The 14435-nt window shown below is 38.8% G+C and overlaps 1 protein-coding gene across 2 annotated transcripts in view; it reads right to left on the minus strand.

Annotated features, from left to right (window-relative positions):
• The window catches only part of LOC145984040 (uncharacterized), a 59670-nt gene extending 54438 nt beyond the window's left edge, over positions 1-5232 (minus strand). For both annotated transcript variants that reach the window (XM_083117380.1, XM_083117379.1), the window contains exon 1: positions 4869-5232. In XM_083117380.1, coding sequence (XP_082973506.1) covers positions 4869-5004 — 136 coding nt within the window. In that variant the 5' untranslated portion in view covers positions 5005-5232. The remainder of the gene's footprint in view (positions 1-4868) is intronic.
• Positions 5233-14435: the final 9203 nt, after the last annotated feature.

The following is a 14435-nucleotide window of genomic DNA, read 5'->3' on the forward strand; positions in this document are numbered from 1 at the left end:
TTGATTTGAGTTTTCTTTTAATTATTGAAGCTCTTATTGGGTCAAATAAAGTACACGAACATGGTGATGGACAATTTACATGGTAATACTCATGGATCCCACTTTACCAGCTACTACACGGGCATGAGTTTAAGCGGCACAACTAATGAATGCATTGTATTTTAGTGTTATTACTAATCATAAGCCATTGTTATCTGAAGCATTATTTGTACATGAAATACATGGTGGAGGGGAAGAAAAGTGTGAAATTACTAACAATTTTAATCCACTTAAAATGTATAAATAGCAATGCTGTAAGCATGTATAAGCTAAGAGCTCCAAACCTAGTTTGTCTAACCCTCTCACATAAGCACATAGGAGCGAGATAGAAAAATTATTCCACACAAAGCCACAGTAAATAACATCATAATTTGATTCATATAGAAAATGCTTGTGCGTATAATAAGGATACTGAAATTACACTATCAGAACTTAGGATGACACAGCTAGCTAAATATTGTCTTGGAATACTGGGTTACTTGCTTCACTTTATTATGAAGCAAATCATAGTTATGAATGCACTTAGGAAGATGTTATGTAAAGCAACTAAAGTGCAACAATAATGCTACAGGTTTTTCTAACATTCAAAATGATCTTCTGATATCCAAAAACTAAACTATGAATCCAAAATTTAGTCTGATGCAATTTCAAGCAAAACATACCTGAATATCATAGGAAGTATACTTCATTAGCTACAAAATGAATTTTGTTTCAGGTTTCTAGCTTTAATGGTTTTTGAGATATTAAGGTTTCTGTATACTGCTACATGAGCAAAAAAAGCCATGCGCCATGTTGGAGAAATGGCTGCCCCAGGAGAACTAAAGACAATATTTTTTTTGAACATTGGTTTTGATATCTAGAAACATGTACAAACCTATGTACTAAAAATGAAATTTTTCTAAAATGGTCATGCAACAATTTTTTAAAAATTGGTTGATTTGACATGGAATGACCCTTTTTTATTTTCCTGTGCATGTGAAGCACAGCTTCTCATTAGCTGAAAAGGCCTCCATGATGGTGCAGTGGTAATATCGTTGCCTTATAATTAAGGGGTCCCAGGTTTGATACCTGGTGGACACACACAGTGGCTCAGATCCTACTTTAAACTGTATGTCCAGTACCAATTAGCCATTTTGTGCATAAAGTGGACTCAAAGCAAAATTCAAACAAATATAACCTTAAAATGCTTCAACGTAACTTCTAAATTGAATCTGCAATTACTTTTTGGTATCAAACATCAGTGACATGCAATGGAGTAGCGTAGCAAGTCTAGCAGTGATAGATCAATGATCTCATGCATCTAATGATTTTCAAATCTCAATATATTTTTTTCTTCTCAAAACCACAGTTCACATGCAATACTTTGTTCACGTGCTTCTCACCCCTTGGTACAATCACCAGGCAGGATGGAAGAAGTTACTCGAGCAGACTTTTCGACCGCCAGACCAGTTTCAGGTAGAGGCTGTCACGGAAAGGGAAGATTTCTATGTTTACTCCCCCTCCCCTTAGACCCTCCAACCAGTGCAATGGTTGAAAGCTCATGCTTTCAGGCATTCCAGTCTATATAGGCATTCCAGTCTATCACCCATATAGAGTGATAAAGGGTTGGCCCCATTCCCTTTCATACAGCGCCTTGAATAACATAGTGTGGAAAACGACCCAAGGAACTGGTTCCCCAGACGGATGAGAAACATAGATGGCAGTGCGATCAATGTCGGTGCTAATTTTCTTATGAAAGAAATGTGGCTTTGTTAGCTTTTGGAATATATTATGTAGATTTGTTTGTCTTGAAAGGCGGTACATGAATTGATGGAAACAGTTATATTTGTGGAGTGATTTGCAGTCACGAAATGACATTAATTTGGAAAGAAAAGTAAAATAAAATTAATAAATAAATAGCATGCGTAACACAAGAAGAAACATCGCAAAGTGATTCCGGACATCAGGTGTTGGATTGTGTACTAGAGTTTTATTTTTCTATGTTATTAGATTATAAAGAGTATCCTGAGAGATATTTCATACCGAGGCGACAAACCACAAGTGTCGCTTGGAAGCTAGCAGTCCGTAATCAATGCAGCCTTTCGAACAGTAGGGACACAAGCTCCGACTGCACCGTTTCCTCAAGGAGATTTTACACCAAAGCGACACGTGACAAACGATATGAGGATTTCACACCGAAGCGACACATGTTGCTTGGAAACAAGCCAATCAAGAGCAACATTTCACATCGTAGCGGCATGACGGGAAGCACAGGCCAGCGTTCGGTTGGTGAAATCCTCAAGCGATAAGTGTCAAAGCAAGACACTCATTGCATCGCGCATGCGCGAACAACAAACCACGGCAACATGTTGCAAGCTATTGAGGAAATGGCCCAGTTTGAGCGACACACAAGCAACACGTGTGGCTTATCGTGTCGCCTAGATCTGTTGTTGTAATGTGCGGTTTGTCGTGTCGCCTATCTGTTGTTGTAATGTGCGGTTTTTCGTGTCGCCTATCTGTTGTTCGCACAATTAGCAGCGAACGCTTGCCAATAGACTGAAGGCACCATGTCGCTTGTCACTTAGTTGGGAACTCCCCCTGTAGTGCGTCGCTTCGGTCTGAGCACCCTTCCATTAAGGAGCTTTCCGACCGAAGTACGCCATATGAAAATGTCGTTTGCTGTTTGGACCCTCATGTGCAATGAATGCTATTTTACAGTCTGGAAGTGTGTGTCACTAGTGTGACAGTGTGAATATCCTGTGTCGCTTGTCCCATTGGTTTGAAAGTTTCCTTACACTCATGTCGATGGCACTAAGAAAGTTTTGTTAGGTTCCCCTTGTCGTTTCATGGAATCATCATTATCATCATCGCTGCGATTAGTTTAAAGCGGAAGAAAAGAGACAGTAAATATCCAAAATACAAATGCTTCAGTGTGTATATCTTTAAAAGAAATGATGATGATGATAATAATGAACCTAATTCATACACAAACATTTAGTTGCCAAGAGCATTCCATGCGTATTTTTTTCTCCCGTATTATTAACGAAACTATGACGATAACAGGACATGGTCAACTGTCTAGAATGTTCGTTAATATCTTCGCGACCACTGTACCAAATATCATAGCAATTATCACATTCATAGAAATGTTTCATGTAAAAGAATCTGACGATGCAGCGAAAACTCCATTTACTTCCATTATAAGCAGACGAATACCAAGCACCGGGTTCAACACCAGCGCCTCTCGTGGATCATTTTCGAGTGGAACCAGCTAGAGTGCACAGAACTGTGCCGTTTTCCACACTACGTTATTCAAGGCGCTGTACCCTTTAATTTCATCCAAGAAACTCAGGGGAGTAATTCCAATAATTACACCACAAATTTTACACATTATATTTATGTATAATAGCATATCACATCAAGTCTTATTATTTATGAAATGAAAAAGTATTTTGTGTGCAGGCGAATTACTGTAAACACTTTCTTCTTGTTGATTATAAGTCCACTTTTGAAGATTTTCTTCAATACATGCTTTTGTAGTTAGGTTAGGTAGGTCATGTTTAGTCCCCTTAGCATTTTAATAATAACCCTAAATGCTTTCATGGTTAAGTTAGGTGGGTCAGGTATCTTAGCATTAAAATAAGATCCCTAGATGCTTTCTACCACTGATCACAGCCTGCAAGGTACCTTCTATGACACTTACTGTCACTTCCATCAATGGAGAATGCCTTGTCCATGAGGAGCACACATGCTCGCGTAAGGTAATTTTTAAGATATTTTTTTCAACATAAATTACTTTTTTTTAGAAATCCAAACAGGGCTTATTACTTTAAGAAAGGTTCAAATTTCGTGTGACAATGATTGTCAAAATTCTACGATAGTTAGTCTTTCTGCTAGGAGAATTTGAGAAAAGCATAAAACAATCGGAACTGTTACCCATTATAATTTTAAGCAGCCCAAACCTGACCTGCTTAACCTACTCACATAAGCATATAGGAGCAGGATGGAAAAATTCATTGTGCACAAAAAATCCAATGTGAAATCCCAAAATAAAGTGCTCATAGAGATGTGTAGAATTCAATTCATGTAGAAAATGCCATTGTATCATGATAATATCAAATTACACAAGAGGAACTTGGGCCCAGACAAGAAATCAACTTTTCCAAACTTTCTTACATCATTTGCTCTTTATGTTACCTTACAATGAATATTTGCTTGCAAAAATCCAAACCCCTTGAAGTCTAATTCTAAATACATTTTACGGAAGTGGCTACTAATGGCGCTAGTCCTTTGGAAGGGAATGATTGTAGAATTCTCAGTACATGTATGAATGAACTTTCGAAGTACCACTGATTTATCAAGGATTACATCCTTGCACTCTGGCATCTGATTACAAGACTTCACTCGCGACTTAAAACCTCGTCTATAAACTGGTAATGAATTCCATTACACAATAATGCGAGCAAATACTATGATAAACCATTCATCACACACAAAATCTCAAAGTGTTACAATTGTACCCACATGGGTGTGTACAAGAAAGAGTACAAATTTCAAATGTTGCAACAGTAACCAATTATTGCCATAGATCTTACAGTTATACCGTGTGGTGAAAAGTGGGGCCTCTAATTATGAAAGAAAAATGTCGGTGATTGAATCTTTATTTTCACATGCTTTTTTTCGTTAACATTATTTGTTAATTAGACTTTACAATGAAATTCTAGGTACCAAGCAGGAAAACATACTTAATAAGTATCAACCGGGATGGAAAATATATTACCAAGGTTACAACACAAGCCGATATTCAACGCAGTATACTTTTTTTTTTATCGTGCACACATTTTACTTACCATCTCCTTCCCGTCGCCCAAGTTTTCTGCAGAATGCTGTCCTTACAACTGAATATCCAACATACGCAAATCCAGCAAATATTGCCGAGCATAAAGCTACTTTATTCACGGTCTTATCCCCGGTTGAGGATGCCATGTTTACATTAAGACGACTTCATTCGATGTTGCAGCAATTAATATCTGAACTTCTAGCACACATGTTTAACACTTTTTGAATTAACACCTATCTGTCTGACAAATTCTCGAAATGCATGTTAACCGTCACACACCAATATCTGAAACTATATAAGAATTATGCTAGCAATCATACTAGCACTCATGTTCATCACTTTTCAGAACACACAGGATAGATGGATACACTGAATTTTCGATTTTACACCTTCGACTAGCAGACGACAAATACACTGGGTACGTTCAAAGTGCATCTTAGGCAGAATAATGCTCTGTGATGTGACGTCATTACATTTACTTTAAAAAGTGTCAGCAAATAAGAAGCCAATGCAAAGGTAAGGAGTGTGCGGGTTCCCGAAAAGTCGGGACCGGGATCAGGAAAAATATTTCTCGTCCCGATCCCGACTTCGGGAAATGACTTCCCGATTTTCGGGATCCCGAGCAGTCGGGAAATACCGAATGGTCATTTCAAAAATTCGTTAATTCTCGACGTTTTCTTCATTGCAAGTTTCTTGAACTTATCGGAAATTGTTAGTTTTTATCCCAGAAATGAAAAAAACAATCACTTAAAGTGAAAATGACGTGTAGAATTCGAGATTTTCAGAGCTTCGGGAAATTTCGAACATTTCCCGTCCCGAAAATTTCCCGACTTTGTCGGGAAATGGCGTATTTTTCCCGTCCCGAATGTCGGGATTTAAAAACTTTCCCGTCCCTACCCAAAAAATTCTGTCCCGCACACCCCTAGATCGGACTACTTGAATATACCAGTGTCGGGAAAGAAATTTCTCGTTTTGATGTATATTTTCGAGATACCGAATATTCCGAAAGCTACAGTGGTTGAACATTAAAAAGCATAGAGTATCCATTCTATGTAAAACTTATGAATGGATATTTGATATTTCTACTACAGCATGAAATTTGTTTTTATATCCATTCATTTTACGGATAATGACACAAACACAAAATATCTCTGAGATATTTGTTTCAATTCTTGAGAAGTACGCCATCAAACATGGCTGAAATTCATGCGTCACTAAAGTAAAACGTCCTCTGATAGGTCTGACGTCATCAGTTATGAAGTTCATCAGTGGTCTAGGAGTATGGTACAGATAAAAAGGTTTTCTACATAAGAAACTGTTTTTTTTTCCTTTTTTTCGAGAATAACTTTAGAATCGTTTGACACTGCGATTGTTTTGAGAAGCTCCTCACCACCAAGCATATGTGTCATACCAGGGGGAGCTCGTTCGGCGGTGCAAATCGTATGCGCAGTTGTCCATGGATGCATTACGTCATCGTCGAGAAGCTCGGCACGGAAAAGGCTGGTTCCTTATGCAAATATTGAGATATTTGACAATGAATATCTTCTAAAATATAGTAGCAGGGGAAAAGTTACAACTTTTACTGTTAAGATTAATCGTTTCTAATCATTTTAGCACAAAGTTGATTCAAATGTATAAAATGGTTTTCAAGAAATCGTGTTACGAAGGAACCCCTGTTTTGTTCTCTCCAGGCTTCCAATGTAAGGGAGTTTTAACTTAAGCGTGTTGGATTTCTTTTTGCTGTATGTTTTAAAATAAGATTATTTTGTTCTGGTCAACTGAATTCATGCCTAAATTCTATGGAAAGCTGTGAAAACTATTATCAGAAAACTAACGGAAGAAATCTAAAATATCACAGCCTTTCCAGTCGGTAATTGCGTAAGTAAACGAAAAGACAAGATTGTTATAAAAAATGTGGGATTGCCCATTTTTGTGAAAAAGGCATTGTGCGAGATCTAAAAGCAGAACATTTTAATATTATATGTAAATGTAAGGGTGTAATAAACGTGACTGCTTCCCGTAAAATATCACTGCACTCTCCACGTTTCTCTTCTGTCTTTTCTTTGGCGCCGTCAATAGCTTCAACACGTTGTTTTTTATATATATATTTGTCACATACAGTAGAGCGTCGATTATCCGAACGTCGGTCAACCGAACGACCGCTTAACCGAACTGTGTACTCGCTCACTTTCAGATATCTGTAATGAAAAAAGTACGTGACTTAGCTGCTCGTAAGCGTGTAGGCTTGCTTAGACAGACCAAAATAAAGGATTTTTTTAAACGTTAATTTTGTGTACTGTGTGTATTGTTCATGCAAAATGCGTATGTAATATGTACATATTTTTGTTTAATAAACTGTACCACATACTATATATTCCTACTAAAGTTCCCTTTGTACGTTACTTTGTAATACATACTTAAAGAGATGCCTGTTTTTATGAATAAATTTAATGTACAGTACTTCTTTTTGGCAAATAAACATGTACAGTTCGATTATCCGAACAAACCAGTTTTCCGAACACGCATGTCCCCCAATTACTTCGGATAATCGACGCTCTACTGTATTTGTTTTAATTAGTATTCTGCTCGTTCCGCCACCTGAACGCAGCAGCTAGGGCTCAAAGGTCAGTGCAGTTACACCGGAAGAAGGCTCGGAAATGGCAGGCTTCAGAAGTTAACTCATCCAAATTAAATTAAACAGGTATGTGCTCTCTTTAAATTTAAATCATAGTTCACAAATAATTTGATTAAAAGTTTTAAGAGTATCTATTTTATTTAATAACGTATTAATTGGTGCATTCTTCTCAAGCATAGCTATAGGCAGTGACCACACTACAGGAGGGGGGGGGGGCAGGACAATTTCTCTCTCTCTCTTATCTGCCCCCAGTATAACGACAAAAAAATAAATGAATGAATGCTCTTTTAGCCAAATTATGCATTTTTGTGTCGTATGTAACGGAATAATAAACATGATTGCCCCGGGAAAATATGATTTACCCCCCCCCCCCATCTTTTCTATTGCGCCGTCACTAGCTACACTCGGGTTCGATACCCGGTGGAGGCACAAGTGGTTCGGATCCCACTTTAAACTGTAGGTCCAGTCCCGATTAGCCTTACTGTGCATAAAGTGGACTTAAACCAATAACTCAATCAATCAAGTCACTAGCTACAACATATTTTGATTTCTATTGTTCCCACATATTTATTTTAATTTTAGTATTGTGAATCATATTCCACTGTGTTACCTCACGTAGCCACTCCCTCCCCCCCCCCCCCACACACACACATGTACGATTTCAGTTGTAAGTTTTAGTCTAAGCTTGTCAAATGTCCACTTATATCTTTGTATTCTTGAGTCATTTAAAAATAATCATTTCGCCCCTTCTTCTGGACGATGTTTTCCCACTGGCAGCCCGAGATCCGGGGCTATAACCTTCTCAAGCCACCGTCCCCTCCAAATACTGTCCTGACCCCTGAAAGAAAAATATATGTATTTATACGAAATATTAATTTGACTTGGCACTTTCTTTTTTCGAACAGGACTAAGTTTTCAATTTTAATAGCTTATAAATTTAGCCGTGTCCGGATTGGCAAGCGCTCCGTCCCGTTCTCTCCCGTTGCTCTCGCGTGCCGTCGAAGTCACGTCCAAGTCGTCCGAATCTACATGTCCTCTTTTAGTACGGTTGTCACTTTTCCCGCCAGGTGTCAGCCCGAACTTCACCCACCGCGCTCTGGGGCGCAGGCGCACCGCACGGAAGCAGGAGGCAGACGCCAAACAAACATCACAATGATTTCCACCTATTTACTACTCATATTAAAAATGTAACATGCTATTTCATCATTTACAATTTTTCTACATTCAGTATTATAGATAAAATGTTAAAGCATCACTGAGTTTTACATCGTCTAATCAGTAAATGTTGTCTCTACAAAGTGAAAGTTAGAATATGGCTGCCAAGCGCAGGGTGTCAGCGAGTTCAAGTGTGCAGCTGTCGCTCCTCTCAGTTCTCCCTTCCGACTCCCCGTCTGCCGCGAATTCGGACAACGGAGGTTGGCTGAGTCCCCGGATGGAACGGTACTGTAGGTTAGGGATGGCCAAACGGATCCGGATCCAAAAGTTACAAAGAAATTTTTCATTAGTTAGTCATACAAGAATTTTTTTCAAGTGTTGTTCCTAAAATACTGTGCTACGCATCGGCTAACACACTCGTGCACAAAAATAATCTTACTTGTTTAACATAAAATATCAGAGGTGATTTTGTAAATGCCATTGAAACGAATATGTATTCATTCGAATGTATTGGAAATGAAAACACACATAAATGTGAGACATTCCATTCCAGGATGAAACCTTTAACACATATAACAAGATAGAAATGTTATACAAAAATTACGCAATTGTTCTACAGTTACAGTTTTACAAATTAAAATAAAACATTATAATGTATGCAGTGTTATATAATTACAAAGTGTAAGACTAACAAGGGAGGTTATCTAAGTGTCCTCCTCCGATTTCCATGAAACTTGGCAGGTGTATAGTGGGGCCCAATGGAAGAAATACGTGTTTTTTTGTTTCAGCTAAAAAGCGGTCTTATGGGGCAAAACCCCCTCAAATGTCAAGATGAGGACAAATTCAAGTGAGGATCTGACCCCTGTGTCCCCCTCCGATTTCCATGATACTTGGCAGGTGTGTGTATAAACGGGCCAAAAGGAAGAAATGGTTTTTTTTTTGTTTCGGCTAAAAAACTATTTTAGGGGGCAACCCACCTCAAATGTCAAGATGAGGACAAATTTAAGTGGGCCTTTGACCCCTGTGTCCCCCTCCGATTTCCATGAAACTTGGCAGATTTATAGAGGGGCCCAAAGGAAGAAATACGTGTTTTTTTGTTTCGGCTAAAAATCTGTTCTAGGGGGCAACCTCCCCTCAAATGTCAAGATGAGGACAAATTGAAGTGGGGATCTGACCCCTGTGTTCCTCTCCGATTTCCATGAAACGTGGCAGGTGTATAGAGGGGCCCAAAGGAAGAAATACGTGTTTTTTGTTTCAGCTAAAACAGTGGCGGTCCCTCCATGGAACAGAGGGAACAGGCTCATCGCCCATTGAAGCTATTTAAATTATCTATATTAACATAATAAGAACACTTCTTTCTCCCGAAATCAACATTTCCAAAAGTAACGCCAAAGAAAAACTTTCACCGTGACTGACTGGGCGTTTGTTTACTTCACCTCTACCCTCGTCGTTCCCTCTATGGCCTGACGCCGAGTATTTCCGACCACGCGCGAAGGTAAACGATCCTCACCACGGAAGCTGAACTCTCTATTCGCGATTAAAATTAACCGATATGCCATCTGCCGGGATTTTCAGGAAGTACTCTAAGTAGGATACGTTGTGTTGAAGTCGTTTAAAGCATGGTGAATATGGGAGAAAGTAAGGTCTACAGTTCAGGTTTTTTTTGTTTTTTTTGCTCTAAATAGTTTTATGGGTCAGAACAAATTAAAAGTTTTCATGTGTTTCCACCCCGTGGAATCAACAAAATGAAATTTGTTAATAAATCAGGGAAAACGTAATTGACAGAAGATTGGTATGGGGGATATAACACTGTAATTCGGCAAGGAAATTACGAAGAATGCACAAGTCTGCTTACTTTATTTATCGAGAGAAAAATATTTATTTCCATGAAAGTAAAGTTTTAAATTGTACTTTATAAATAAAGCTTTTTTTTCCGAAAAATCATGAAGCGTCTTAACCAATGCGTCCATGTATTACCGGTGTTACGTATGTGTGAAATTTGGAACAGGTGCAAGTCGATTAAGAGGGAAGATGAAAATAGTTTGAGAATGAATTAATGTCAAATGTAACCAGAAAAAAAGTGGATATGCTAATGTTACTGTTTCATTCAGTACCATGTCCTTTTTCAGTGAGTATAGCCTGGTCATGAAATCGTGAATATTATTATTAAACCAGCCTTTCTCTTTCGAGAAAGAACTGCAACGATATGTTCGCAATTTTCTCCTGTCCCAGCTTTTCAAGTACAGGTCAATTTCAATTCCTTTATTTTCAAATAATTTCCGAGAACCCCAGTTACATGACGTGCAGATGATACAGCACTGCTTTGGACAACCAGTGCGTATACATAGTTTCGCCTGCATTTTCCGTGTTATTTTTGCCTATCATAATTAAATGATTCGTTCTCAGTACAGCTTCACGTTTGTTAGAGTACCTGTAATTCACATCGCATTCGCAATATTTAAAAATAATGCGTAATTTAAACGTTTTCTACCATACCAGTCATGACAACACGCTGCTCTTTTGTACTACTGCTGAATGTAAACAAAGATCTATCCTACTTAGAGCGGCCATATTGGAAGCGACACTAGCGCTCAGGTGGTAATTAGCTGTTCCCTGCGAGAGACATTACGAATTCCTTTTCCGTCGAATTTTTGCTATGTGCTAGAGTTTAATTGAGTCGTAGTGATAGTTTTGAGTGTAGTAAGTCCATATTTCATTGCAAAATTGCGTCTGTCATTCATAACGAACTGGAAAAATCTTCTACAGTCTAAGCGTCTGCTAAATGCCTTGGCTAAACGCTGCGAAATAGCTTCCGAGGGAACAGCTCGCGTCCACCTGTTTCACCAGCCCCAAGCCAAGACGCACGCAGCGGCAGGACAAGAAAGCGAATGTTGCGAGCGTAGGGTTGCGAATGTTGTATGATCGACCGGCTGAAGACGAAGACGAAAGCTTTTAGTTCATTGAACTTTACAGAAAAGACAGCAAACCAATACCTATACTAACTAGATTAAAGACTAAAACGAAATCATTCACAAGGCATTTTCAAACAAGTTACTACATCTCTGTAAAATGATTAACTGGATACTCTTCCAGCGGCAAATTATTGTTGTCCTTGTTTGTTCCTGAGAAGGGAGTTTGGAACAGTTCGGGTTTTGTCACAATTTCTACAAATCTAGCGGACGTCATGAAAAAACTCGGCCATCTTAATGTAATTATTTCATTGAGGACGTTTGAATTACAAGAATACTCAACTCTACAAAAAAAAAGTCAACGTAATCTACAAATAGAGAGATGAAACAGGATTCGACCAAACATTTATTTCCTCTGATCACTCATAAATAAATTGCTTTCATTATTTTTTTCTTTGTTGTGCATCAACAATTTTGTTTTTAATGTTTTCTTTACATTATATCATATTTGCTTTAACAATGGTATTGTCATAATTTTAACGTGCTTCATGTATGTCACTTCTGACAAATTGTAACATATGTATCGTATATTTATTTGGTTCATTTCAGTAAGGGTTGAGTTTTACCTGGTCTACTGCATTAGATTACGACAGGCATGGGAGGTGGGGGGGGGTAAGTGCAGGTCACCTGTTCCCCTGCCGGATTTAGCACCGCACGCCACTGGCTAAAAACCATTTTACAGGGCAAAATCCCCTCAAATGTCAAGATGAGGACAAATTGAAGTAAGGATCTGACCCCTGTGTCCCCCTCCGATTTTCATGAAACTTCGCAGGTGTATAGAGGGGCCCTATGCTCCCTGTTTCTTCCCATGCCATATTTACGTGGTTTCGGTGTCAGATCCCCACTTCAATTTCTCATCATCTTGACATCTATACATCTGCCAAATTTCATGGAAATCGGAGGGGGAGACTTAGACCTCCCTTGTAAGTGTATTAATTAATTACAAATCGCGCACGCACACACACACACTATATATATATGTGCGTGTGTGTATGTATATTACATATATATGTATATTAGCAGGTAACAGTATGTTATAAATACATTCTTACTTTCCAAAGAAGAGCATGTGGGATGGCAAAACGGATCCGGATCCAAAAGTACCAGATCCGGATCCGAAAAATTTTAGGATCCGGATCCTTAGGATCCAGAACCAACCGGATCCAGATTTCGGATCCGTGAGGATTCGGATCTGGCCATCCCTACTCTAGGTGACATCTGCTGCCGATTCGTACGCGGCCTTACACTAGCAATTTTGAGTAAAGGTTTTGCGTAACCCTAAAAGTACATTTAGAGACTGCAAGGTCAACTCTCGATATTTCAGATATATTAATAATTTTCATCACAACGTCTAGTAATAATTATTTGTTACTTCAATAACCTCCTCGCAAATGTTTCTCGCATATTAAAACATAGATGCCATATGATTGTCATTTTCTGTTTATTAACTTGTAATGCTGACCTTCGTGGCGAAGTGGTTAGCACAACGCTTTATGATGCCAAGGTCTCCAGGTTCGAATGCCCGCCCGGGCATGGGTCTACTTTCCTTTCATCAATTTCATCATATCATCACGAATCCTCATCTTTGCGATTAGCCATATGTGACAGATAAGCGAAGTAAAATAAACTAAGTCTATTAATCAATTTTTTTTTAAACTCTTTAATTCTTCTTTAGCATGCCACGTTTTTGTTAAATTATATTAAGATTTGTAAAATGACGAAATTCTAAAGGAGAACACGCAACTTTCTTTGTAGCGCATCGGTCAGAAAGTTTCAGGAATATGGATTTTCAAAATAAATTTTTTCACATGTACTTTGCCCCCTTTTTAAAAGTAGCGCGTTTTCAATTATGTTACTAATCAGTGACGTGCGGTGATGTCGACACTTGGGGTAGCAATCAGTGGCGTGCCCAAGGGAGGTAGGCGTGGGTCATAATCCCCATCCCCCCTTTAGGGCCTAGCATTCCTAAAAATAGAACGTCAAAGAAAGAAAAGGATTGCAAAATGAAGGACTACTGAAAAGAAGCACACGTTAATCCCACCCACTTTCGAAAATCCAAAACATGTTGATTTGACTATTAAGCCAGAGATCCCGGGTTCGAACCCCGACCTGGGCATGGGTGTTATTTGTGTTTGTCCCTTCATCAATTTTATCGTACCATCTTGACGATTAGCCAAAAGTGTAGGAAAAGCGAAGTAAAACAAACCAAATCAATCAATCAATGATTTGATTTATGCTACCTAACGTCGCTGACACATTTGGTTAATCGCGAAGATGATACAATACAATTAATGAAGAGACAAACACAAATAACACCCATGTCGAGGTCGGAGTTCGAACCCGGAACTCATGGTGTCATAGCATGCAGTGATAACCACTCCCCGCGGCTGGTTTATTTGGTGTTTAAGTCCACTTTATGTTCATAAAAGCTAATCGGGACTGGACCTATAATTTAAAGTGGGATCCGAACCACTATGTGCCTCCACCGGGTACCGATCTGGGGCCACTTGCACTCCTCTACGGAGGTCGGCCGACAACAAAGATGAGTGGAAAGCTCTAACTATTCGGATACGTGGGTATCGGTAAAGCAAACTGCGTATTTACTCAGTGGGACGTAAATTTCAATTGGATTTTTGAAACACCATATTCGTATATGATTAACATTTTTCCAAAAAATTTTCATTGCTTGATTTCCCTAATTTCTCCATCTCACGATTTCGATACTGAAGGATTCGGGCTCGAGTTCTGGTGCATGAGTGTTCCTTTGTAGCCACTCTTCATCCGTTTAATTTAATCAACGTTCATCGTCATGGCACAA

Source organism: Lepisma saccharinum, chromosome 2 (genome assembly GCF_977018435.1).
Source record: "Lepisma saccharinum chromosome 2, izLepSacc3.1, whole genome shotgun sequence".
Classification (NCBI taxonomy): domain Eukaryota; kingdom Metazoa; phylum Arthropoda; class Insecta; order Zygentoma; family Lepismatidae; genus Lepisma; species Lepisma saccharinum.